At 30.8% G+C, this 17,120-nt stretch overlaps 2 protein-coding genes across 3 annotated transcripts; one reads left to right on the top strand and one right to left on the bottom strand.

Annotated features, from left to right (window-relative positions):
* Positions 1-3,935: 3,935 nt before the first annotated feature.
* Positions 3,936-11,094, top strand: BZIP30 (bZIP transcription factor 6). Of its 2 annotated transcripts, none has more exons than NM_001358709.1 (11): positions 3,936-4,652; positions 4,741-4,844; positions 5,595-5,683; positions 5,873-5,995; positions 6,179-6,247; positions 6,376-6,435; positions 6,585-6,662; positions 6,778-6,853; positions 6,960-7,231; positions 8,084-8,323; positions 10,607-11,021. In NM_001358709.1, exons 1-11 carry the CDS (start codon positions 4,438-4,440, stop codon positions 10,754-10,756), a joined length of 1,476 nt encoding a protein of 491 aa, NP_001345638.1. In that variant the 5' UTR covers positions 3,936-4,437; the 3' UTR covers positions 10,757-11,021. The 2 variants fall into 2 exon arrangements, with proteins under 2 accessions (NP_001345638.1, XP_014629258.1); XM_014773772.3 differs by having other exon boundaries at positions 3,941-4,652; positions 6,331-6,435; positions 10,607-11,094.
* Positions 11,095-15,212: 4,118 nt separating this feature from the next.
* Positions 15,213-17,014, bottom strand: LOC100500179 (40S ribosomal protein). The gene is made up of 3 exons (NM_001251117.2): positions 16,747-17,014; positions 16,550-16,663; positions 15,213-15,569 (listed from the first exon to the last, which is right to left on the bottom strand). The coding sequence occupies exons 1-3, from the start codon at positions 16,859-16,861 to the stop codon at positions 15,427-15,429; spliced, it is 372 nt and encodes a 123-aa protein (NP_001238046.1). The 5' UTR covers positions 16,862-17,014; the 3' UTR covers positions 15,213-15,426.
* Positions 17,015-17,120: the final 106 nt, after the last annotated feature.

The following is a 17,120-nucleotide window of genomic DNA, read 5'->3' as shown; positions in this document are numbered from 1 at the left end:
TTTAATTATTAATTAAAACTTTAACAATTAAGAATGTAATAAAATAATCTACATATGTATAACAAACTATAAACTTGTTATAATATTTTTGTAAATAATAATAATATATAACTATAATTTATCTTTTAATAACTGTTTGGGGTAACTTAATTATAATTTGATCAACCAAAATCAACTTAATTAGTTATCTCACTAAAAGTAGTTGAATTGGATTGATTTGTGAGTTGATTATGAGCCACTTACATCGCTAAGAAATATTTAAGAGTTTTTTTTTCTGTAAATACATCTTTTCTCTCTTACTTTTTCTCAATCTACATTACTTTTAATTTAATTCTCAATATACATTACTTGAACTTTCTCTCTCCTTTTTGTTTTTTTTTAATTTAAAATGTAAATATTATATTATATAATTTTTAAATTGGTTTTAAAATTACTTATTTATTAAATTAAATTTTATAATTTTGTTTTTAAATTTTTTTAAAGAAGATGATATTATTAAATATAATTATTTTTGTTTTATTATTTAATTTACTTAACATATTTTTTAGGTAAATATTTTTATTTAAAATCTGAATTTTCTAATATAATTATTTTTAATATTATTATATTACTAAATATAATTAGTTTGTTTATGTCATTAGATTTAATTAAAAATGAGAAAACTTTTGGTTTAACATCTTGTTTATAGAAGAACATTATTTTGTATTATCAATAAAATACTTAAACAATTGCACTTAACTAAGGAAAACACAAGATATGTTAGGACAATTGTTTATGTGATGACCTTGTTGCTGGTAAATTCCACATTTTTTCTACTTTTCCGTTCATTTTCTTCTTCGTTCATATTCTTGTAACATTGATTCAGGTGATAGCAAAAAATAATTCCTAATTAAATATCTTTAAAGATATTTTCAATATATTTTTATTATAAAAAAATAGCTTATATTTAGCGGTTATTCATATCTTTTGAATATTTTAATCTTTACTATTCATATCTGTAAACCATAAATAATAAAAATATTAATTCTTATCGCTTAAGCAAAAAATAACTGCTAAATAAATATTTTTAAAGATATTTTCAATATATTTTTATTTAAAGATATTTTTAATATATTTTTATTTAAATATATTTTTAAGAGATATTTTCAATATAGCAGTTACTACTCTTTAAAATTTTATGTCTATTGTATAAGATAGATGTATCAATTATTTTTTTGCTGTGTTTATTAGTTTATTTTAATACTACTAACTAATTTTCTTACTTTTTTAATTAACGAACATAAAAAAATATCAACAACACATAAATTTAACTACAAAAGTACATATAAAGTAACTAAAAAATTATACTATAATTTTATCCAATTTTTTTATTTTTCTTTATCTGTATATTTTTTCTTTAAAAAAATAAAAAAAATTATAAAATTTAGTTTAATAAATAAGTAATTTTAAAATCAATTAAAAAATATATAATATAATATTTATATTTTATAATATTTTAAATTAAAAAAAACAAAAAGGAGAGAGAAAATCTCAAAGTGTATATTGAGAATTAAATCGCAAAAAACCAACATTCAAGCAAAACTCATTTATATTTTGAAAAAAGAAACTTGCTTATATTTAAATATATAACAGGGTATTTAATATCTCATTAAATACATAGTGTGAATGTAATAAATATATCTTATTAAATGCTTTAAATTATTTTGACTTATATATATATATATATATATATTAAATATATATAATATAATTTTTTACTAATTGTAATTAGGATTTTGTGGTTCTTAGATGAGACTTGAAGTATCTCTATAAATTTCAATTCTTTGAATGAGTTATAGGATTAATCTTTTGTTCGTCTAAAGTTCTTTACTCCTTTCGGTCTAAAAATGTATTATATGAGATTTAAATTTTTTTCTCACAAATTCTATATTATTAACTAAATTAGACCTTTTGATAAACATATAATATTTGCAGTTCGTATCTTAATATTGGAAGTTAGAAGAAAAAAAAAAATTGTGGTGGCTCATGATGCATGTATATGTTGAAAACTTGTAGCCACATATGGTAATAATTTCCTGACTAATATACAGAAAAAATATGCCATAGTATGAATCAATTACTTGTTAAGAAACTAGCTAACTACATTGTTCTGCCGTAAGTTCACCAATATATATTGCATAGGTGCATTGTTTCTACGAGATGGTGTTGACGATGGTAATGAAGTGGCTATCAGACTTCTAAAAATCTCTGTCCCCCAATTCGAACACCTTAATGAATTTTGTGGGTCAATGCACGTGCCCCTCCAGAAGCAAATTTACCTTGTGAAGTTCAGATTAATTACCAAATAGCAATTGATATTGGCGACGCTTACTAATCAAAACATAGACAAATTTAATATATACGTGGGACACGTATAAGAATCTTGCCTTCAGGATTTTCAACAAGGTTTAAGAATGTTTGAAGTAATGACAAAAAAAAATTGTTTGGGGCAAACATGTTTAGTGGCATAAGAATTTCAAGAGGTGTTGACTTTAGTGGAGCATGTATATTTTTTTAGTAATGTTGATAAAAGGTAAAATAATCATCATTTAAAAAAAATCAGAAAATAATTTATGAATTAAAAAATTGCTTGATTTCCCGGAAACAACTTGATAGCCTTCACATAGCAAAATGATTCCCAAAGTCAATGTTTTTCCTTAGTTAATTAACATCTCAATTTGCGTGCAATTTCAATAGAAGCATTATGAAATGTTTTGTATATATTATTTCTCATTAATCTTTGAAAAATACTTAACTACCAAGATTTTTTTTGTTTGAATCATTGTTATAACGAATTAGTATTGTTAATGACTTTTTCATAAATAAATAATTCTTACCTTGACAAATGCCTTTGATTCTGAGCAAATTTAAAATGAATTTTGTCATTTTTTTTATGTAGCATGTATTGCTTTTATTTACAGTATATATTTATTTATTTACTTTTGCTTGTAACCTTTTAGAATTATAAAGTTGGCTTTAGACGCCACCTTTGGATCTGGAGATAGAAACTTGAATCGCTATTTTCTTGTGCCTTGAATTTGTATTTATTGATTTTTAAGTCGTAATCTCCCTTCATAATTTTATTGTTTTTCCAAAGTCAATTTTGTCTAATGTTGAGAACAATTCTAAAATAGATTATATATATATAGAAGTATTTTCAACCATCCACCATTGAGATAATTATTAACGTCTGAAAGCTCACTTCATATGACTGTAACTATTCAATAGATGAATTCTTCATCCTTGAAAACGATCTATAAGATTCAACCTGTGATAAAATCATTTTCAAACTTAACTAATATCACTGTCTACTATTTATACAACGACTTGATTAATTAAGAAGACACGTGGAAATATAATTTAATATATCTCCTTCGAAATCATTAAGGGTGAATATCAATTACCTCTCCAAGTTGATAAGGGATTTCAAAGTGGAAGAAAAAACTCCATATATATATATAAATTGATAATTATTAGCTATATAAAATATTCCATCACAATTACCTTGTTTGATTTGAAATTGGACTTGTATCAAACAAAACAAAATAAAAGAGGGAGGACAACTGTTTTAATTAAAAATTGATCATATATATAGATAAAAAAAGGACTAAACGTCTGAAAACAAATGTGGCCAAGTAAGAAAGTGAATTATAACACTAAGTATAAATTTTTAATAAGCAATAAATGATACTTAATTAGCTAGGTTAAATAATATTAATTGAATAAATATAAAACAACGTGTAAAAATTCGGGGTGTGCTAAAATGTTTAAACAGACAGAGCCGCCCCAGGGATATCTATCTACGTGTAAGAGTTTGCATGAAAATGTCAAGAGTAAAAGTTGAACATAGCAGAAGACTTTTTGGTCATTTCACGCCATAGAATAAGTTGGCTACGCACGGAAGCTTTTAAGGTGGGTTTTTTTTTCCCATTCCATCTTTCAATTCAAAATTGGTTTTCTCTCCCCAAAAACAAACAGAACAACCAAGACAGGTTTTGTTGCTCTTCGAGAGGGTTGAAGAGGATGTTCTGAAAGGACCGCTTTATCTGAAAAAAGATTTGGGTTTGCAGAAAGTCATCTACTGAGGAGAGAGGAGAGAGAAAGAGGTGTGATAGAGAAAGAGTGTTGTCTTTTGTTTGTTTGTAACTTTGCATTGAATTCCATTCATTTTTTTTCTCTTTCTCTCTCTCTCTCTCTTGTGTTACTCGCTACAAGCTATTCGACTATAACACCGACTCCCTCTTTTACCGTGGAAGAAGGAAAATGAATATCTCAAGTGGAAGAAGGCACAGAAGGCGGTTTCGCCATTGATGAGAGCTAGCTACTTTAAGAGAGAACAAGAGCAAGAGAAGAAAACAACAAAAACAAAAGCTTTTAAGTTGTTCTTTCTCTCTTGTCATGATGGCTTCTTCAAAGACCACCAACCCAATAACAACTACTACACAATTGGAACCACTCCCTCCACCTCAACACCGTCATCATCCTCATCATCTTCATCAGTTACAACAACAGCAACACCAACATCATTATCATCAACAAATTCATGACCATCAAATTTCTTTTGGACTGATGCAATCCTCTTCTTCATCTTCCTCTATCCCCGGAAACTACCTGTGAGTTTTTGTTTGTCTTACATTATTTTTCGCGTTTTTGGTTTCTGTTTTTTCTTTTTGTAATTATAAACGTGTGTGTTTATGACAGCGGAAGCAAGGATTCCGGGGCTTATGACTTGGGTGAATTGGATCAAGCCTTTTTCCTCTACCTTGATGGACAAGCTGACCCTTCTAGTGTTCAAGACCAAAGACGTGAGCTTTCTCTTAGAAACACACACACATGGAAATTTCTTTTTGCTTTTAACTTGCAAATTCAAAAAGACGGACTCTTTCCCTCTCGACCACTTTTCGTTCGTTTAGGAGATTCTCTTTGTTTGGTCACACCAAAAGCATGTCTCTGGTTTGATTCGTATCTGCAGCAGCTTCGTACTTCCTTTGACCAGATCCTTGCACAGAAGAGAGGGGTAAAAAAAATGGAGTAGACATTTCCGTTTCTAAAAAAGAAAAAAAATTGAAAATTTTCTCTACTCTCTTTCTCTCTCCACATTTTTTTTTTCTAGTTTATTTGTTTTCTTGTTTTTATTGCTTGGGGTTTGAGGGTGTGAGACCATGACATGTAACAAACCGGGTGTCATGATCTCCTTCAAACAAAAACACCACATGTACTGAAAAGGGTAACGAGTAGGGTATGGGGGGTTCCTTCTGCTTTTACTCTATAGTTTTCTCCTTTTTTTCAGTTTGGAAGAAAGGGCTACAAATGCATGATAATTCCCATACCAATTCGTTTGCCTCACACTCACACCTCTCGTTTTCTCATTTGGGTCGTCTCTAAATCATTCCGTTCCTTGAAAAAAAGACCCTCTTTCCGTCTTTCATTTCTCTCCGTTTATACTATATATTAATATTAACTTTTTCTCACCTTAATATCAATATTAACTTGCTTAAATATATTTACACATAAATTGATGTTGATGAATTTGGTGCATGTGTGCTTCTCGGCAGAGAACTCATCATCAGGAATGAGGCCTCCGACTCTCAACATTTTCCCCTCTAAGCCTATGCACGTAGAGCCATCATCATCCAAGTCCAAGGTGTAATCATTATCGATATCTCACACTGTCAATTTTGTATTTGATACTATACTCTTACATTCTCTTTCTGTTATTAATACGTGCTGAATATATAGATGGTGATATAAGTTTGTTCAAAATTAATCGTAGTAATTAATAATAGCACTATATTAATTGGTTTTATATATTTATATTTGATGATTTTGATAGGCTAACATAGAGCTAGTTTCTCCACAAACAAGTGGATCAAAGAGACCATCAGAGCCGTCGATGGAGTTGGCTAACCCCCGAAACGAAACTGCTTCTGCCCCTCAACCACCCAAACCTGTCAAGGTACCAACATAATAATATATATCAGAGAAATTATAGTTATATATAAATAACTAGAATAAGAATCAGAGTTTGGTAGCATCTTTGAAGCCTGCGAAGGTTCTGACCTTAAGTATAATTCTTCTTCTTCTTATTATTATTATCTAATATTTATCTAACTAATCACTTATGCGTTTACTATGACAGCGAGAGGGCAATCGCAAAGGTCCAACGTCAAGTTCTGAACATGAAGGACCTAAAACACCAGATCCTAAGGTTAACTATTAATTTTTTTTTTATATCTTTCTTCCATCTCCTTTTGTTTTTCCAAGCTAGTTACTCTTTTTTTTTTAAAAAAGGTGGCAATTGATGCTAATATATGCGCTTTAAAACGTTGTGCACAGACACTCAGAAGACTTGCTCAGAATAGAGAGGCAGCTAGGAAAAGCAGGCTTAGGAAAAAGGTAATTTTTAAGTGATTCCCCAGGAAAATTATTTTAACTTTTAACTCAACCTGTTGTTTTTACACTCTTTCGGTAAGACTTGTCAAAGGCCTTATTATCAGCCATGTACCATTCTGTTTGTCCTCTTTCTCTCTCTTTATCTCTCTTAGGCCTATGTTCAACAACTAGAGTCGAGTAGGATTAGGCTGAATCAGCTGGAACAAGAGCTACAACGTGCTAGAACTCAGGTAAGGAACTAGAATATGCTATAACTGGCCATGACATTGCTAAAGTTTTCATCTTCAAACACCCTGTGGTTTTTAACTTTTACAACTTACAAGTAATGCGTGTTTCTATTTTTAGGGCATGTTCTTGGGTGGAGGTGCACTCTTGGGTGGAGAGCAAGGACTTCCTGTCACTATGAATACCATTAGCACGGGTCTCTCTTCCCACTAACATGATATGCATGCTTTATTCTCTTAAGTTTAATATTTAATTTCCAATATGTTTTTATTTTCTTATGAATGTGTACATATAAATTTCAGAGGCTGCAATGTTTGACGTAGAATATGCTAGATGGCAAGAGGAGAACCACCGCATAGTGTGTGAGCTAAGAGCTGCAGTGCAAGAGCACCTTCCTGAGAACGAGCTTAGACTTTTTGTTGACAATTGTTTGGCGCATTATGACCAAGTGATGAACCTCAAGAGCTTAGTGGCCAAAACAGATGTGTTCCATCTTGTTTCTGGCATGTGGAAGACCCCAGCTGAACGTTGCTTCATGTGGATTGGTGGATTCAGGCCATCTGAACTCATTAAGGTACATCAAATTATTGTAACCAAATCTTGTTCACAAATGCCATCCACATTTTCTAGTCATGACTCAACATTATATATTATGTATTGTATTTATATATATGTGACAATATTAAAAGATAAAAACCACTTAGATATATAGACTTGGAGTTCCATATGTGAAATATCAAGTGATCAAGTTTATCTGACGCTGATAAAAATAAATGGTTTCTCAAGATTTTTCTTTTAATATATATATATATATATATATAAAATTAAAATTTGAGGCGTGGGTGATTTTTTGATAACTTGCATGCGAAGAGGGGGGGAGGGAATTGGGGTGCGTTATACACAGTATTCATTACAAGAAGTTGATCTTATAAAAGCATGAACTCCGTTTTGTCGGTGGGGTCAAACAAAAAAAACGAGGGGTATGAATTCAACGTCATCAATGAATAATGGGTGGAGTTAGGCTTCATTCCCATAAAGCCATACCTTTAACTCCAATGATCATGGTTAGAACTGGCATGGACATCGATTAAGAAATAAGCTAGTAAAGAGAAAGTGAGCGGCACGGGTCTCTATTTCTCATTTTTCTTGTTTTCAAGATGGTTGTTGTTGATGGGAAATGGAATAAAGTTCTCGTTTCCTTATCCATCTCTTTCTTTGTTCTGTAGTTAATCATTTAATAAGCAACTTCTCACAACCATAAAATGTTGTCATTTTATGATATTCTTCATACATGGATGATTATAGTATAGCTATTAGCTTACACGAAGCATCATTTTTTTTTTCATAATCTACTCACTTTAATTAATTACAAGTTGCAATATTATATGTTTAATTTTTTTATATTGATTGAATTAATGTGTTTTAGATTATTGTGAGTCAAATTGAGCCTCTCACCGAGCAACAAATATTGGGCATATGTGGATTGCAACAATCTACACAAGAAGCAGAAGAGGCTCTCTCCCAAGGACTCGAGGCTCTCAATCAATCTCTCTCGGACACTATAACATCAGATTCTCTTAGTTATCCTCCCAATATGGCTAACTATATGGGACAGATGGCTGTGGCCATGAACAAACTCTCCACTCTTGAAGGTTTCGTGAGACAGGTACATTGCATTACTTTGACTTAGCGTGCTTCTCCTAAATTTTTAAATGTGTGGGTATATATAGTAACCGTATTTAATTATTACTCATCAAAATTAATATTAATATTCGCTACAATTGACTTTTTAATGATTAAAGAAAGAAAGATGGAAAGAATATATATACATACATTTTCTTGTTATCTAAAATAATGTAATATTTTATGTGTCAATGTCATTACTCATTAAAAAAAATGTTCATCATGGACATTGAATTTGGCATTGGTGATTTGGTGAGGGAGTTTAGTGACCGTGTGATCTTGGTTGATTAGTTTTTTGTGTGGTCCCCCACGACCATGTTTCCATAACTAATCTTGTGGGGTCGGGTAGGAAGAAGAATCTGTTGTTCTTCGGGTAGGGAAACCTGCCCCAACCCTATGAACTACTCTTTCCATGCATGAAGTTGTTACATGGAATCTACAAACAGATCATAAAATTTGCATGAGATGTACATTTGGGGGGGGGGGGGACATATATGCACCTTAATAAGGAAAATTACATGCAACAAAATCGAAGGTGTAAGTGTACTAAAGCTTAAAAGTAGAAGAAAAATTATTTCCTGGTTATAGTATTTGTTAAGATTAAATATCCTAATATATATTTAGCTTCTTGTGTATATATATAATTTTGAAAATGATTTGATATAGTTTAGTAGTTAGTATACTCATACGCATTAAAAGCATTTCAAAGTTACCATAATAATAGCTATAAAACATCAAGTACAGTGTAACTGCAGTGCTGAAAGTTTATATATATTATTTTGAACATTTTCATTAACATTAACATTGAATGCCAAAGGTTAATGTGCGTACAATGATCATATACACGTGATACTAGGAGAGATGGGTGGTCCCTCACCGATACAATTCTAATTAAAAGATATCTCTCTAGCCCCATATCTGTCTGATGTCATGGTCATAACCGTTTGACTTGAAGACACTACATAGACCCTTCCCCATAACTTCCTTTTTGACTACTTCTTAACAAACGGACAATGGTCGAGTGTAATATGGTGTTGTGTTTGCTTAGTGGAATTTGGGGGAAACGAAGGGAACATGTGGTGTGTGTGAGTTTTGAATGAAATGGGACATACATGCTTATTTTCTAAGTAGGAATAGGACATGGTTTTGGAATTTTATTAGTTTAATTAAGTTAACAGTTTTGGTAAAATGAACCTGAATTTCTTTGGGAAATATATCTATGGCAGTTAATCTGCGTCGGCCATCTTCATTTATGTATGTGATGTATTCGTGTGACCAAAGTTGGTTCACCAACTTTTATTAGTAATTTCCATAGATGAATAAATGTTTTAATTAATTACAAGGAAACCAAGAATACACCCTCCTTGAATCAGTTGTAGTTACCAATCAAAACAATGTGAAACGAAAAACCAGAGGAATCTTTAGGTAGATATATAGACTAATCATAATGATAATGAGTTTCACAACAACCTTTCCCTAATTCATCTCTAAGCTCATCCACCGGTAGTTTGACCATTTTTATTATCTGTTCTAGACTTCTTTTGGCCTCAATATGCTGACTTAAAATTACTCCTAAGATGGTCCAGGGTATACTGTGATCATTATTGTCATGCTGTCGCCATTTCAGAAATAATCCAATGTTTGAATATCGTCTCTCTAATCTCTATGTTGAACAATAATAGTCAATCTCTTTGAAAAACTGCGCATATATATATATATATATATATATATACACTAATGTTAATATAATAATTAGGTGTTTAATTAATTTACTTCACAATCCCGTTACAAATCTTCTACTTTCTTCTTACATATTGAGATTAAAAGATCCAAATTTTGACTACGAAAACTCATCACAAGCAGGGAATAATAGTTGGGTAGAGGTTTCAAATCTTTTATTTCTTAGCTTGTTTCAAAGTACAAAGAGAAAAGGATGTCATTGTCATTGTTCCAGTTTCTCTTCTAACCTCTTTTGTCTATTTCTGACCAGTTGAGTTGAAGTTACATGCAAAGGTTGATAATTTTCTACCCATATACATGTTTATACATACACAAAAATTAACCCATCTTACCCATTTTTTTTTAAAAAAAAAAATAGACAAAATTTAAATGCTATTCTTTCTTACATGTATTATTAGTGTTTCATGTCATGAAAATTGTCTCTATTTCAATAAGGTGTATCATGAATTATAGTTAATTGAGATAAAATAATATTACTTTTTATAAATAAAAAAATAATTAGTTTGAGATTGAAACTGACTTACAGGCTGATAATCTGCGGCACCAAACCATTCACCGTCTTCACCAGATTCTAACAACGCGTCAAGCAGCAAGGTGTTTTTTGGCCATAGCTGAGTACTTTCATCGTCTTCGAGCCCTCAGTTCATTGTGGTTGGCACGCCCTCGCCAAGAATAGGCTCATTACTCCCAAGCTAGCTATATATCTAGCAATATATGCCCTTAACTTCTCTTAAATTTATAAATTAAATGTTATATCTCTCTTCATCACTCCTCTCTCCCCCTGCATATCATATCATATCATGGGCTGTATAGATAGAGTGATAGACAGATAATTAATATAGAATTTAATGTTAACAACTATATATAGCTCTCCCTTCCTAGAATCCTAGCTAGTTCTTTTCTGCAAAAATTTTAAGGTTTATAAGAAGCCGTTTTTGTTATGGAAGAACGATGAGAGGGAGAATTAATGGAGAGAGGTTGGGTTATTAATTTATTTAATAAAGATTTAAAGAAGTTTGGTTTGCGTGGAAGTTATGTTCTTCCGAGGTAAAGAGAGTAAGACAAAGTTTTTGATTTCAGAGGCAAAAATAAAAACGGAAGCTTGTGTTTAACTCAATCGTCCATTTGGCCTCCATAGGTTGCATGCATACGCTGTTATGTTATTGCTATTGATGAAGCATATACGCGTTGGTTTTGCCACCAATTTTTTATATATTCTTCTTTTTTTAAAAAAAAAATATAGTTTCCTATATTCCATAATCAGTATCCTTTATTTCTTGTGAATGAATAAATTAGGTGGTCCATTCTTTCAAGGTTAGTTGTTGTAACAGTCAATTCCACATGTCATGAAGAAAATAATATTATAGGAGTTACTTTTAATTCGAACCATTAGTTAGTGATTTGTTGACTTGTTATAAATCGGTTTTGTTAATTATTATTCGAAGGAAAATAGTTAAAAAATTATAAAATATGTTAGCAATATTAAATATTATAGTTTTTTAAAATTTGAGGTTTTAAACATTTTCCATAAGGATATATTAAGGTTTTAGTGGTATTATATGCCAGATTGTTTAAAATTGAAAAGGAAAAAAAAAGAAGTGATTCTAGTATAAAATAATCTAGTTATTATTTTTTTAGAGATTTTAAAATAAGTATAATTTAATTTAAAAGTGACAATTGATTTTATAAGAAGCTACAGCTTTTGATATTAATCAGATTTTAAATTATTTTCAGTTTTTATTGTTTTAAAAGTTTAAATTCAATTGTATACCCAAATATAATTCAATGTGATTATGAGAGATAATTTAATGTGAAACTAAACATACACTTAAAATTAAAATTATTGTTTTTTTTCTTAGTACAAGGGGCTGGGGCCCAAACTAAATAAACTATTTAATAAAATAGATGTACAATTGAACCATTAACCAACAAGCTCAAGAAAAAAAAAATTACGTTGTGTTTAATTTAGATGATGAAAATAGAAGAATTTCTTAAAATTAAAGTAAATCATAAAAGATGGAATCTCACATACAATCCACAAAATTTATCTTATATTTCTCTTTCTTCCTCCTAATCCAAACACAACCTTAATAAATCAATTGAGAAAGAGGTGCACTCTTTTAAACATATACTTAGTCAGAGAAGGGGAGGGCGGCGGACTTGAACAAGTACAGGTTTGTTAGGCTATACATGTTGGTTGGTAATAAGGAAGCTAAGATTATAGAAGTAATTAAATAGTGTCCTTATACTTTTGTTATTAACACACTTTTTAAAATTAAAATTCAACTTATAATTATAATTTCGTACTTTAATTTTTCCACAATCCAAATAAAAAAAATTATAATTTCAGTTGGATAGAAATCATGAAATATATAAAACTTGACCAATTATTTTGGGGGCTTAAATACAAAGTTATATTCATGTACTTAAAATTCAAAGTAATTTTTAAGGTATTTATATTTTTGGCAAATATATATTTTTGATCTTCAAAAATATGAAAATGCTCAAAAATCATTCTTAGAAATTTTTTAACACTTTTTTTGTCCTTACAAATTTAAAACCTATCATTTTTTTTTATTACCCAAAGTAACATTTGAATATCGAGATGCATAATTTTATTACAACAGTTATATCCCTACACCATATACAAAATATTACATTTACATCTGCTATATATATAACCAATCTTTTAACCAACCTAAAAAAATCATAAACTCGAATTTGTTATAAGAACCTACATTTAAACCAAAATAATAATAAAATTTAATTTTATGAGGACAAAAAGAATAATAAAAATTTTATATGAACAAATTTAAAATGTTTTCATATTTATAAAAATGAAAATCATATTTTAACCGAGATAAATTTTTATAAAAGGAATTTAAGTGAGCAGCGGAAGTGGACCTATAGTTTGAATTTACAAAGATAAAATTGCTTTTTGAACGTCCATTTGGGGGCTCCAGTGGGCTTACAAAGTTGAACGTTCATTTGTCCATGCACATGTTCAGTCTTACATTTTTTTGTGGGCTTATACTATTTTAATTATTAAAAATATTTGGGGGGCAGGCCAGTGTGAATAATTTCTAGCAACATAAGCAATTATTTAAATAAAAAAAAAAGGTGGGAGGCATGGGTCCCTCCGCTCCTATTATACTCCGCCACTATATGTAAATCTTTTGTTAAATAATACTAATTTTTTAAATTATAAATTCAATTAAAAAGGTATATGTTTAACATACACGGAATATCATTTCATTTATTTAATTTAAAATATATATTTTATATTTAATAAATATAATAGTTAATAATATATAAAAAAAATTATCAGTATATTTACAGTGCAGATGTTTTTAGTCTAAGTATATCCTAATAAACTAGGCCAACCCTTGGAATTTTGCTTCAATTGAAAATTACAATGTTAATGAAGATTAGGACTTTAATAGTTGACCTAATATCAGTATATTAGTACAAAATTAAGAGTAGAAAATTGGAAACAATCAATTAGTGAGGACGCATGTATCTTAAATTTTCTTTTCCACACGTCTTAAATAATCAAGTTTATACTTTCCGTCTTTTCTTCAGCACTACAAAACAAGTGTTATACTTTCAATAATTTTAAAAACTGATATTGAATCAGTGTTTTTAATCACACTTTTTATTTTTTATTTTATGAATGCCTGGGAATTCAGTTCAGAGCCAATTGACCAAAGATACAACTAACATCACCCTGAAACGGGTCCAAAGCAAAAGTACTTACAGATAAACCATGTTTGGCGAACGCATCAGCAAGCATATTTGCTCTTCCAAGGTAGCCTCCTCTTAAATTTTTTTGCTTTATTTTTATGAATTTCATAAAATAAAATATAATTTTTTTGTATATTATTTTTCTCTTTGATACCAAACACAGCCTAAGTGATGAAAATTTGGCACACAAGCTGTCCAACACGTATCAAGTTGTAGCCCCTTAATTTGTACTTTTTTTTTTTACCAATCCAGCTTTGTCTCCAAGCGAGGACTAATTATAATAATTTACTTTATTTTTACTAAGCTGGTACCCTACCCTCAACAGCACCCAACATGAAAAATAAATTTGATTAATGGATATACTTGTATATCATAATTGTGATCACTTTTACTTTTGTTAATTTTATTTTGTCTAGTGGTTGTAATAAGGCCTGCATAGTTTCTGTGTTTGCACATTACGGACAACATAACATTTCCCGACGAATATTAGCTAAAAATACGAAAAAAGAACAAAATAAAAAACAATAGATGAATGAGCTGCATTTAGGTTTAGGTGCTTTCGTCACTACACACATCACAATAACAACAGTGATAGCATTATCCCCACGGCACACGGGATTTGTAGCAACATGCAGCGTATATCATATATTTATAATGTATTAATCCCACCGCAAGTTATAAATTTCAATGCTCTCTCTCACACACATCCCATTCATATTCTAATACCACCGAAAATGGTATGCATATTTGGATTATGCTTATTCCTCACGTTGCTCTTGTTTTCCCCAATGGCATTTTCGGAACTGTGCAACCCACAGGACTAGAAAGTGCTGCTCCAAATCAAGAAGGACTTCAAGTCTTTCCCTCGTCATATTATCCTCTGTTCCCGAAACCAATCTCTCGAGGAGGATAGGTGCATTTCAAATAAATAATTAAAAAAATCTCTTTCTGTAGAAATTGAAAGAAAATATCAATCTTTACATCCATCCCTCATTAGATAGATACTTGATAGTAAAGCTAAAGAACGGGTTTTCATTTCTGAATAAGCACTTTTTTAATCTAGTTTCACTTTTTATAAGTACACATTGTATTAATGCATTAGTGCCACAAGCCGTTACAACATCAAGTACGAAACTAAATTCAACCTCAAGTTTGTTTTGCACATTTGCTTCGTCGGAAATCCACATTTACAAGAAATTCGCGTAAAGCATCTATTTGTTGTTTCACATATCAATAACCAGCAGTAACAATTGTTTTAAAAAAACACCAGTAAACACAGCCAAAAAAATTCTTTTTTAAATGGAAGAATAGGTCAAACTAGATCACCATTAGTATTATGTTTAAAAATCTGCTGGACATGATCAAAGGTAGATATAATGTTAGCTGAGGAAATAATAAACTATTTCTGATTTGTAATAATTTCAAACAAAATATGTAACACTCTAGAATATATTAAGATGACATTTCTCGGGTATTCATCAATGTCTACAACCGTAAAACTAGAGAAAACAATCCAACTCAGTCCCACAATCAAAACTTACAAAATACAAAAAGAGAGGGAAAAAAAACTAGGAAGCATAACAGTTAAAATTTGGATCCAGATCAAGCATCTGCAATGGTCACCTCAACCTCCACACCAGGTTCAATCGTGATAGAGGTAATCTGCTTAACCACATCTGGGGAACTGTAGAGGTCAATCACCCTCTTGTGCACACGAAGTTCAAATCTGTCCCATGTGTTGGTACCTAAAAACAAAAGGCAGTTTCATGAACACAAGGCATTCAGAAATCAAATAATATCAACAATAAACAGCATTCAGAAAGTGTATACATTGAACACAATAGTTCAAAAATCAAATAAACAAGCTAACTAATATAATTGTATTTGTGTTCCGTAGAAAACATATGAACACACAATTAGCTGCAACAGCAGTTTTTCCATGTTTTAGATTGCAAGAATGCCTATGCCCACAAGTCACATAAAATCAATCACATGATAACAAATGACAAAACTCAGAAGAGACAATTCTGCAAACCATGTGCATAGGACACTCAATTTACACCACAATTTGTTGAAGAACATTCTGATTTAAGTTCCAAATGTCATTCAATTAAAATAAATTGAGAACAATAGAGAAATAACTTGAACAATTTGCCCTGCTCTTCAAAAAAAAAAAAAAATGAAAAACGAAACAAAACACATTTTTTTTACACAATTGATACTTTTTCAGAATGAAAAAATAAATAACAGATAATCATCGAAACCTCCCAATAATCCCTTATTCATATTTATAAAAACAACATAACTCTCTTAACCTCCCAAGCTTTCCCTTTAGCACAATCCAGACCTTGCAAACTAAGAGATATTGCAAAAGACAATTGACAAAGTTCTTTTTCATAAGCAAGTTCTTTTCCATGGTTCCTCATCTTTGACATTTCACCACCTAGGAGATATTTTCGGTCACTACTTTCGCCTTGACTTTCTCTAAAACTACAACTTATACAAAGGACAGGCATATTAAAATTACAACACAGAAAAAACTAAAAACGTGGGTTGAATGGTTAAGGGACAAGGGAAGAGGGAAAGGTCGCGGTTTCGACCCCTCTGCTAACAAAACTAACCTTCAAAAAACTAACATTTGCCAATAATGAACATGAATGAAAAGCAGAGAATAAAAGGGGCAAATTAACCATAATAACAAGCGTGGAAAGAGTGAAAAAAATACCTTCACCACAGGGGGACTTCCTGGTAGTGATGTGAAGAACCTTAGTGGGCATCCTGACAGGTCCCTTAACCCTGAGCCTCTTATCCTTTGCACCACGAACCAAGTCCCCACAAACTAACAGTAACATGAAAATCGAAACATAAGCCTAAGGACAGCGACAACCTTAAAAAGAAAAAGTAGAATGAATAGCTTCATACCCTTCTCGAGATTTTTGACGTGCTTGGAGGAAAGGGTGATCCTTATCTTGTGGATCTGTTCTTGGGACTCCTCCAAGCCAGGCTTATTGGGCTTCATCGCAGCGTACGTCGCCATTGTTCACGCCGATGCAGAAAAACAGATGAAGCTGCCGCTGCTGCTGCGTTGGGAAATGAGAGAGGTATAGAAAACCTAGAGGGTTTTTAGGGCAAAAATAAGCAGAACCCCCAAGAGCTTCCGTCAAATTTTGCAAATTACCCCCCAATGAATCATATTATTTCCTTACTTGCCCCATTCGCTCCCAATGCAATTTTAATAACTAACTAAACAAATAAATGAGGTTAAAATATAGAATTTAATATTATCTCATCGTAAG

This window comes from Glycine max, chromosome 3 (assembly GCF_000004515.6).
Source record: "Glycine max cultivar Williams 82 chromosome 3, Glycine_max_v4.0, whole genome shotgun sequence".
Taxonomy (NCBI): domain Eukaryota; kingdom Viridiplantae; phylum Streptophyta; class Magnoliopsida; order Fabales; family Fabaceae; genus Glycine; species Glycine max.
Note: the sequence above shows the minus strand (reverse complement) of the source record. Positions and strands in the feature narration are given on the sequence as shown.